Here is a 10,866-nt window from a genome sequence, read left to right as displayed (position 1 = left end):
AGTGGCCGACTGGCCTGTGTCAAAAGGGCTGATGCCAAGGTTAGCCAAGCTCTGTTTCCTTCTTTGACAGCCAGCTGGGGTGGGTGGGGGGGGTTCCACAAAAATAAACAGTAATGAACAAGAGTCTGCTTCTAGACCAGCAGAAATAGAAAAAAATAAAATAAAGTAAAAAATGGGACACAACAACAATACAACAAGAGCAAGCTATTGCTGCGTCAACTTGATGAAGAAATATATAATCAACATTGTTTAACTGAACAATCACACGATAATAAATCACAGTGCATTAAGTGCCGACCATAGCCTTAAGAACTGTGTTGAACGTGCCCATGTCCATACTTATGAGAGCACCTGTGTGTGAACATGCGCTTGTTTATGTAAGGTTTCTGTATAGGAGCATCCAATAGAGAGTGAGGGACCACAGATCTGCCCCCCAAAGATGCGCAGGAGACGGGGGGAGCTCCAAGTCCCAGAGATCCAGGCACTGCCCCAGAACACAGGAACCCCAAGGAGACTGCAACCAGGAAGGCCCCCGCCCCCCTCGAGAGGCACAGAGGATCGCCCCGGGGGGCCACAACCAGCAGCCGGCAGAGTCCCGGGAGATATCGGCAGCAAGCCCACAGGCCCGCCCGCAGCCTCCCACCCCCTAGCCGGCCGAGCCCGGCACCCAGCGACCCGGTACCCAGGGGCGACCCGGTACCCAGGGGCGACCCGGTACCCAGGGGCGACCACCCCCGCCGGGGACCCAGCAGAGCCCAGGGACCCAGACCCCACCAGGCAGCCACTGGGATTGGTCAGGCAGACGCCAAAAATCTTAAACCCCCTGACCCGGGAGCCACGGCCCAGGCAGACCAAGGCACCGCACTCCACACCAGGTGTGGCAGGGGGAGGGGGGACGAAGATCTATATCATCAAAAGAAGTCCCAGGAGAGGGGAGGAGTCAAAGGCCCCACCTGACATATACAGTCATACACAAACACAGTCACACACTCCCTCCCTCATGCTCACACATACACATACAACCAAAGACTTATAAAAATGCATGCCGGACACCCACTCATGCTCCCCATACACACCCTATTCACTCTGGTTCCGGTACTGCTGCACATGGGGTACAACCATCACCGGCAACCAGAGTTTGACCCTTTCTGCTGGGGTGCTGATGAGCAGGCTCCCCCACCCAACGCTGAGCACAGCAACCCACCACCCCAGACGGCCGGATCTCCCTCCTAGCCTCCAGCCCCAGGAAGCCAAGTGTAACCCACATCAGAATTGTGGTTTGTGCTGCGGCATAAGGTTGGAGGTGTAATTTCCCTCTCCGCCACTAGGAGGCGAGTATGCCTTGAGATGACTTCCTGTTAGTCAGCATTTCCTGTTGTGAAAGCCGTTACTCACGAGGCAACCGCCAGATTAACTGAAAGATGTAAATATGGTAAGAAAAGTTAAAATAAAAGTTAAATTTGCAATTTATCTTCACCAACTAGCTATTAACAGATGGCTATTTGTTAGGATCTGAATTCTGTGAAATACGGCCGTGGGAAGCTGCGTCAGCCAGGCGAGCTATCTCACCACGAGCTCCGGTGAGGGATGCTACATGAATGTTAGCACCATAAAGACATGTAGTTGACTGCTGTTAATATATTTCCTGTTTAAAAACCAGTCGGAGTTGTGATACTTATGTTTAAAGTACTGTAACATCACTGATGTGCAGATGTTTATTTTTAAGTGTTAAAGAATATATTAAAATGTGCCCAGCTAACCGCTAGTATTAAGCTACTGCTTAGCAATTTCTGTGTGTTCTACTATTACTGTGATTCATTTGAGTTTGTTAGCTTTCCAAAACGTTAAAGGAACAGTAATATTGTCATGTAGTGCTTAAAGGCACCCTTTTAGTTGTTGATTTAAAAGTTAATTCATTTGATAAAGATGCAAAAAGTTTATAAAATGGGATTATAAAATGTGAAGGATCTCATTACTCTGTTGGATGTATTAGTGTTTAAAGAAGTTGATATATTTTTCTGAGAAATAATTCAGTTGAAATATCTGAAAAGGAAGAACAGTTAAAAGCAAGCTGAAAAAAAAAGATAAATGTGGGAGAGTGAATCTTACAAATTTATTTATTCTTAAAAGGGTAAATATAAGGTATATTTTCTGTTGTGCTAAAACCTTGTGTGATGCAACTCAAGTTATTTCATGATGCTTGAGACATTGTGTAACTAAAGATGAGTGATGGAAGGAGCATAGATAAAATAGTAATGTATGCACTCTGCCCTGTGTGCATAGATTGGTTTTTTGACCAGGACCGGATCATTTGAGATCTGAACCTTGTGGGTTCAGTGGCGAGCCAGTTCCAAGAGAGTGACTGTAGACGGACCAGAGTACGGTGTGGCCAGCCGTGGGATCCATCTTCAGCGAACCCCAGGACTATCATTACATCCCTTGACACAGATAAGACTGACACTTTTAAAAAATCTACCCGGGTAGTGTTAGATCCACTGGACAGAAACGCACACACACAAACTAATTTCTCTTTCCAAAGAGAAGTGGACTGAGCAACAGGAGTGGAAGCTCTTTAATTGAAACTCTTTGGAGAATTTCCTCAAAGAGGGTTTTGGTTTTATTTTGAGTCCTTTAATGTGCGTTTGTGCACTGTAGGAAGCCGGCCTTGACAGGCAGGGTTTGTAAACTTTACACCTTTTCAATACAGTTTCTATTTAAATCATATATTATCTGTCATTGTGTGGTTCCTTCTCTGCTGATCCTTTCAAGGCTCCATAATCTTACCTAGAACTTTTGATACTGGTCCAGAGTTGTCAAGACAATAGTTCAATACCTATTTCATATTATTTAATTGTAATACCCGTTACAAAAGTGGCGAGCCAGCCAGGAGCCTAGTTAAGTGCCAGCAGTGAAACACATCTCATGTTTGGGAAATTGTATGAGAAAAAAGGTGTTTATATGCTTTAGCGTTATTGCCAAAGATGGAGTTCATAGCTAACTCAGGTATCAAAGTCCCAAATGCAGTGATTGTGAGTGGGTTGCTTGGATCGCCAGAAGATGAGGAGATCATAGACTTTCTGAAGAAATATGGTTCTGCTAGGCTCGTTTCAGTAACTGATGCTGAATCAGAGTTTTATAAAAACCTGATTATTGAGTATCAAGATGGTGCCGCCATTGAAGCCTTATCTTCTCTTTTGCCTTACACACATGAACTCAAAGAGAACCCAAGTGTCAGGTATCTCGTTCAAGCTTTGGCTAGCATTTACACTACAAAGGTTGGCTGCAATGTTACCAAAACCTACCTCAATGAGATAAAGAAATTGGCAAAATTAAGTGGGAAAGAGTACGAAGAAGTGTTGAGAGACATGATGTCAGAGATCAGTGAGGCAATTGGAACAGGCAGCGCTGATGAGGTATCTGTAGCCAAACCGTTCAACACATCTCTTGAAACAGTCGAAACCTCAGATCACCAGATGTTCAGAAGTCCCTCCTTGATGGATTTCGGTCAAGATTGCCCCGAACCAAAGCCACCCACCATCCTGAGGCAAAATCTACCCATCAGGGAGAGTGACCTACATCCACCTGAAGTTCAAAAGGTCATCGTTGAACACATTGTAAGGAAAAGTGACTGTAACATATATCCACATTTTCCCATCAAGCTTCACCCATTTTCAGGCAAAACCCCAAGGCCCAGTAATGAGACCGACTACGACACATGGCGATCACATGCTGAGCTTCTCAGAAAAGATTCCACTCTGTCTAATCTTCAGAAGTCTCGGAAGATGGTTGAGAGCTTGCTCTCCCCTGCAGCAGATATTGTCAAAAGGCTAAGTCCTGAAGCTACCCCTGAAACTTACCTTCAACTGCTGGATGCAGCCTTTGGAACTGTTGAAGATGGCGAAGAACTTTTCGCCCAGTTTATGAATACTCTTCAGGATCCTGGTGAAAAGGCTTTATCCTACCTCTGCCGCCTACAGGCTGTTCTAAACCTTGCTGTTAAGAGGGGAGGAATTGCTGCTGAAGAAGCAGACAAATATATTCTCAAGAAATTCTGCCGCGGTTGTTGGGACAACATCTTGCTCTCTGACCTCAATCTAGAAGATAAGAAAAGTCACCCTCCAGCATTTGCAGAGCTCCTGTTACAGATCCGTACTGAGGAGGATAGACATGCAGCCAAAGTCACGCGCATGAAGAAGCACCTCGGCTCAAATCGACAGCGGGCCGTTACTAGCTCGCAAAGCACATGTGCCTGCAGCCAGCAAGTAGTGATCCCACCCGAGTCCAACACATTGGAGGAACTCAGACAGCAAGTCGCATCTCTTCAGAGCCAGCTTACTGCACTGATGTCAAAGAAACCCCAAAAGACCTCGAAACCCAAGGGGAGCGCTGAGCACGCATCCAGCCGACCAATCTCACCTAAACTTGACCCTAGAGCACCAAGCTGGAAGCCATCCAACCCAAAACAGAACGCAAGGCCAAAGGCCTGGTATTGTTTCAAGTGTGGTCAGGATGGCCATATTTCTTCAACATGCACTAACGAACTAAACCCCACTCTTGTTGATGAAAAAAGAAGTCAGCTAAGAGAAAAGCAGCGTCTGTGGGATGCGACAAACCATCTAACTCCCAATGAAAATTTTTAGATGAAGCCTCAGTTGTAGGGCAAACTGAGGTTGAAGCAGCTCACCAGTGCCCTGTTAATAGAGATGCTACACCCAAATTAAGTGCTGCTTTGAACCAGTGTAATGTCAGGAAACACCTTTCGAAGGTTTCCCCAAAACTGGTAGGTACAAAGAGTACATGCCAAGTAATGATCCAAGATAAACAGTTTAACTGTCTGATGGACACAGGTTCACAAGTGACTACGGTTACCAAGTCCTTCTTTGATCAACATCTGTTTGAAACACAGATAGAGCCACTGTATGATCTATTGGAAGTTGAAGGTGCCAATGGGTTACCCGTACCTTATTTGGGCTACATTAAAATCACCATCACCTTCCCAGAACAATTCCTGGGCAAGGAGTGTGATGTCCCAACCTTGGCCTTAGTGGTGCCAGACAGTGGAACATCTGGCTTTCATGTCCTGATTGGTACTAACACCCTTGATGTGGCATATAACATGCATAAAGAGGAAGGTCCAGCGATCCATCACCCCTCATCAGATGGCTATAAGACTGTGCTGAAAGTATTACAGCTGCGACATGAACAATGTCACAACAGTAACATTGGAGTGGTGAGGATGCATGGGAAAGAAACAAAGGTTGTTCCGGCTGGAGCAACTGTTGTTTTAGAAGGAACTGTAGCAGTCAAGGGGTTCCAGTCGGAGAAGTGTGCCATTGTGGAGTACCCTACATCATCTCTACCTGGAGGACTGCTGGTAAAGACCTGCCTCCTCAACATACCAACCAGATCCCCATGCAGGCTACCAGTTGTGATATCTAATGCGTCTGAGCACGACATCACTATTCCGGCCAAGAGCGTGATTGCTGCGCTCAATGCAATCCAAGCTATTCTACCACACAAGCAGAGTGCGACGGAGGGTCAGGAGCCAACTAAGCTACCTGGATCCAAGTCCCCTGATCAACCTAAGCTGGTCTTTGACTTTGGGGAATCTCAAATCTCTCCAGAGTGGAGAGACAGAATTGTGAAAAAGCTGAATGGCATGCCTGAAGTCTTTGCCATGAATGATATTGACTTTGGGAGGACAGATAAAGTAAAGCATCACATCAAGCTGTCTGACCAAACACCATTCAAGCACAGGGCCCGGCCAATCCACCCAAACGATGTGGGAGCCGTCAGAAAACATCTTCAAGAGCTTCTTGATGCTGGAGTGATTCGTGAGAGCGAGTCTCCATTTTCATCCCCCATTGTTGTGGTCAGGAAGAAAAATGGTCAAGTTCGTCTCTGTATTGATTACAGGAAGTTGAACCTGCAGACAGTAAAGGACGCGTACGCACTCCCAAGGATGGACGACACTTTCGCAGCACTCTCTGGTTCCAAGTGGTTCAGTGTTCTCGACCTCAAGTCTGGTTATTACCAGATTGAGGTTGATGAAGCTGATAAGCCCAAGACTGCCTTTGTCTGCCCGCTTGGCTTCTGGGAGTTTAATCGCATGCCTCAAGGAGTGACGAATGCCCCAAGCACCTTCCAGAGGCTGATGGAGAAGTGCATGGGTGACATGAACCTGAAGGAAGTTGTAGTTTTTCTGGATGACCTGATAGTCTTCTCGCGGACTTTAGAAGAACACGAAGTCAGACTCGTCAAGGTCCTTAACCGATTGAAGGAGTACGGTCTGAAGCTGTCTCCGGAAAAATGCAAGTTCTTCCAGTCTTCGGTTCGCTATCTGGGGCATGTGGTGTCGGAGCAGGGAGTGGAAACAGACCCGGAGAAGATAGCAGCGTTAAAGACCTGGCCAGTTCCTCAACGCCTAAAAGAGCTGAGAGCCTTCCTGGGATTCTGCGGGTACTATAGGAAGTTCATCAAAGGCTATTCAAACATAGTAAAGCCTCTGAATGATCTGACATCAGGGTACCCACCTGTACAGAAGCATTCCAAGTCGAAAGACAAGAGTGACCAGTACTACCACCCAAAAGAACCATTTCTGGACCGTTGGACACCTGCCTGCCAGCAGGCCTTTGAAATGATTATAGACAAATTAACAACATCCCCAGTTCTAGCCTTTGCGGATCCCACGTTGCCCTACATCCTACACACGGATGCAAGCTCCACCGGCCTCGGAGCGGCCCTGTATCAGGAGCAGGAGGGGCAGCTGCGTGTTGTTGCCTACGCTAGCAGAGGGCTATCACGTAGTGAATCCCGCTACCCAGCTCACAAGCTCGAGTTCCTGGCATTGAAGTGGTCTGTGACAGAGAAGTTCAGCGACTATCTGTATGGCAACCAGTTTACGGTGGTCACTGACAGCAATCTCCTCACTTACGTACTTACTTCTGCCAAGCTCGATGCAACCAGCTATAGGTGGCTGGCTGCACTCTCCACCTTCTCTTTTAAGCTCCAGTACCGCCCTGGGAAACGAAATGGAGACGCTGACGCGTTGTCACGACGGCCTCACGGCAATCTGCATGACGACCTACCATCTCAGAAAGAGTGGGACAGGATACGTTGTTTCACTCAACATCACCTATCTGACCCAGGAGACATTGAAGTGGTTAAACCAGAAGTCGTTCAAGCCATTTGTGAGAGACAACTTATCTATTGCGCCAACAATGCAATGGTCTGTGATGGTGGTATCTCTCTGGTTGAAAGCCTGGCCATTTCTGCAGATGCAGTGCCTGACAGCTTTGGGCATGAGGATGGGCTTGGAGGACTACCCATCATTCCAAACCTTTCAGAAGAGGACCTCAGAGACAAGCAACGAGCTGATCAGTGCATTAAGCATGTCATTTCCCAGATTGAGCAAGGAGTGAAACCACCACCTAGTCTAAGAACCGAGCTTCCAGATCTGCCTCTCTTGTTGAGAGAGTTGAACAAGTTTGAGCTCCGAAATGGCATCCTCTATAGAACACGCCTAGAAGAGGGACACACACAACATCAGTTAGTCTTGCCTGCAGAACTTCGAGACGTGGTTCTAAGAAGCCTACACGATGACATGGGTCACACGGGAAAGGAACGCACCGTGGATCTGGTCAGAGCCAGATTCTACTGGCCAAGAATGGCTTCGGACATTGAGAAGAAAATAAGAACGTGTACCCGGTGTGTGTGCAGGAAAGCTCTACCTGAGAGAGCTGCACCTCTGGTGAATATAATGACTACACGACCACTCGAATTGGTATGCATGGACTTTTTGTCTGTTGAACCAGACAGAAGCAACACAAAGGACATTCTCGTGATCACTGATCACTTCACCAAGTATGCTGTAGCTGGGCCGACACAAAATCAAAAGGCTCGAACAGTTGCAAAGTGGTTGTGGGACAATTTCATCGTCCATTATGGATTCCCAGAGAAGCTGCACAGTGACCAAGGTCCTGACTTTGAGTCGCGGTTGATCAAGGAACTCTGTCAGATTGCGGGCATCCGTAAAACGCGAACAACACCATACCACCCGAGAGGCAACCCGGTGGAACGCTTCAACCGCACTCTATTAGACATGCTTGGCACTCTGGGAAGTCAAGAAAAATCTCACTGGAAGGACTTTGTAAAGCCGTTGGTGCACGCGTACAACTGTACCAAGAGTGAGGTGACTGGGTTCACACCATATGAACTAATGTTTGGACGCCAGCCAAGGTTGCCTGTTGACCTCGCATTTGGGTTACCAGTGAAAGAACAGCGACACAAGTCACATTCCCAATACGTACAGGACCTTAAATCTCGTCTTGAGCAGAGCTACGAAGTTGCCACAAGGACTGCTGCCAAGGTAGCTGAGAAAAATAAGATTCGGTTTGATAAGCGAGTAAGTCCTTCTGCTTTAGGCGTTGGCGACAGAGTACTTGTCAGAAATGTGCGTATTCGAGGAAAGCACAAGCTAGCTGATAAGTGGGAATCCACAGTCCATGTGGTAGTGAAGAAAGCTGGAGACCTTCCAGTCTATACAGTTAGACCAGAGAACAACGAGGGTCCCAAGCGCACGCTGCATCGCGACCTCCTACTCCCATGCGGATTTCTTGCTGCACCAACGGAGGAGTGTGCTCAGCCCAAACGAGCTAGAAAGCATAGGACACGTCAGAGTACTCCTAGCAGCACAACGAAGCTTGACCAGTCTTCAGATGAGGAGGACATTGTTCCCATTGCTTGGTTTGAAATACAACCACTCTCTGAGACGACTGGGGGTGCTGCAACACAAAATGCCCCAAGAGAACTAGGTTCCAGTCATGCCAAGCATAACTTGACACCAATCTCTGCCGAGTCAACGGACGATCTGGAAGGTGCCAATGTTATGCCTGAGGTCACATCAATTTACCACAGAACAGATCATTGTGGCAATGAGCAGACTCCAGACGATGGTGAGACCTCACCTCCTGCTGCAAACGTACCAGCACTTGAACTCCATGAGTCTGTGGGAGGAGCAAAGGTGGATGATAGTGCATCCACTGAATCTGAGGGACAAAGGACGCTGCTGGATTGCAGTTCAGGAGAGGAGGAGTTGCTTAACGAGGTCAAGGACTTAAGTGAGGACCAACCTAAAGAGATCCCTGTCCTCCCAGAAGCGTTGGAGGATGTGATGAATGATCCTAGAACTGAAGGACAGGAGGAGGATGGTGAAGTAGAGGAACAAGCTGACACTGATACCCATGTTAGGAGGTCTGAGCGGGATCGCCAACCACCGATGAGGCTCGACTACACTGAATTGGGGAAACCAATTGTCACCGTGGTAAAGTCCTTCTTCCAAGGGTTGACCGATGCGTGGAATGACATGGTAAATGAAGGTGAAGCACATGCTTCTACTCTTGCCTTTACCCCCAAGAGACATTTGTGTGAACCTTGTCATGCACAGGGACGTGCAAGAGTTCAGGAGGGGAGAGTGTAACCCACATCAGAATTGTGGTTTGTGCTGCGGCATAAGGTTGGAGGTGTAATTTCCCTCTCCGCCACTAGGAGGCGAGTATGCCTTGAGATGACTTCCTGTTAGTCAGCATTTCCTGTTGTGAAAGCCGTTACTCACGAGGCAACCGCCAGATTAACTGAAAGATGTAAATATGGTAAGAAAAGTTAAAATAAAAGTTAAATTTGCAATTTATCTTCACCAACTAGCTATTAACAGATGGCTATTTGTTAGGATCTGAATTCTGTGAAATACGGCCGTGGGAAGCTGCGTCAGCCAGGCGAGCTATCTCACCACGAGCTCCGGTAAGGGATGCTACATGAATGTTAGCACCATAAAGACATGTAGTTGACTGCTGTTAATATATTTCCTGTTTAAAAACCAGTCGGAGTTGTGATACTTATGTTTAAAGTACTGTAACATCACTGATGTGCAGATGTTTATTTTTAAGTGTTAAAGAATATATTAAAATGTGCCCAGCTAACCGCTAGTATTAAGCTACTGCTTAGCAATTTCTGTGTGTTCTACTATTACTGTGATTCATTTGAGTTTGTTAGCTTTCCAAAACGTTAAAGGAACAGTAATATTGTCATGTAGTGCTTAAAGGCACCCTTTTAGTTGTTGATTTAAAAGTTAATTCATTTGATAAAGATGCAAAAAGTTTATAAAATGGGATTATAAAATGTGAAGGATCTCATTACTCTGTTGGATGTATTAGTGTTTAAAGAAGTTGATATATTTTTCTGAGAAATAATTCAGTTGAAATATCTGAAAAGGAAGAACAGTTAAAAGCAAGCTGAAAAAAAAGATAAATGTGGGAGAGTGAATCTTACAAATTTATTTATTCTTAAAAGGGTAAATATAAGGTATATTTTCTGTTGTGCTAAAACCTTGTGTGATGCAACTCAAGTTATTTCATGATGCTTGAGACATTGTGTAACTAAAGATGAGTGATGGAAGGAGCATAGATAAAATAGTAATGTATGCACTCTGCCCTGTGTGCATAGATTGGTTTTTTGACCAGGACCGGATCATTTGAGATCTGAACCTTGTGGGTTCAGTGGCGAGCCAGTTCCAAGAGAGTGACTGTAGACGGACCAGAGTACGGTGTGGCCAGCCGTGGGATCCATCTTCAGCGAACCCCAGGACTATCATTACATCCCTTGACACAGATAAGACTGACACTTTTAAAAAATCTACCCGGGTAGTGTTAGATCCACTGGACAGAAACGCACACACACAAACTAATTTCTCTTTCCAAAGAGAAGTGGACTGAGCAACAGGAGTGGAAGCTCTTTAATTGAAACTCTTTGGAGAATTTCCTCAAAGAGGGTTTTGGTTTTATTTTGAGTCCTTTAATGTGCGTTTGTGCA

The 10,866-nt window shown here is 46.2% G+C and overlaps 1 protein-coding gene across 3 annotated transcripts; it reads left to right on the top strand.

Annotated features, from left to right (window-relative positions):
* The first annotated feature begins 558 nt into the window (after positions 1–558).
* Positions 559–4,640, top strand: LOC139062557 (zinc finger CCHC domain-containing protein 12-like). Of its 3 annotated transcripts, XM_070543757.1 has the most exons (3): positions 559–1,432; positions 1,510–1,580; positions 2,284–4,640. In XM_070543757.1, the coding sequence occupies exon 3, from the start codon at positions 2,982–2,984 to the stop codon at positions 4,638–4,640; it is 1,659 nt and encodes a 552-aa protein (XP_070399858.1). In that variant the 5' UTR covers positions 559–1,432; positions 1,510–1,580; positions 2,284–2,981. The 3 variants fall into 3 exon arrangements, with proteins under 3 accessions (XP_070399858.1, XP_070399859.1, XP_070399857.1); XM_070543758.1 differs by lacking the exon at positions 1,510–1,580; XM_070543756.1 differs by lacking the exon at positions 559–1,432 and having other exon boundaries at positions 1,444–1,580.
* Positions 4,641–10,866: the final 6,226 nt, after the last annotated feature.

Source organism: Nothobranchius furzeri, chromosome 13 (genome assembly GCF_043380555.1).
Source record: "Nothobranchius furzeri strain GRZ-AD chromosome 13, NfurGRZ-RIMD1, whole genome shotgun sequence".
NCBI classification, from domain to species: Eukaryota; Metazoa; Chordata; class Actinopteri; order Cyprinodontiformes; family Nothobranchiidae; genus Nothobranchius; species Nothobranchius furzeri.
This window is presented reverse-complemented; position numbering and strand designations above follow the sequence as displayed.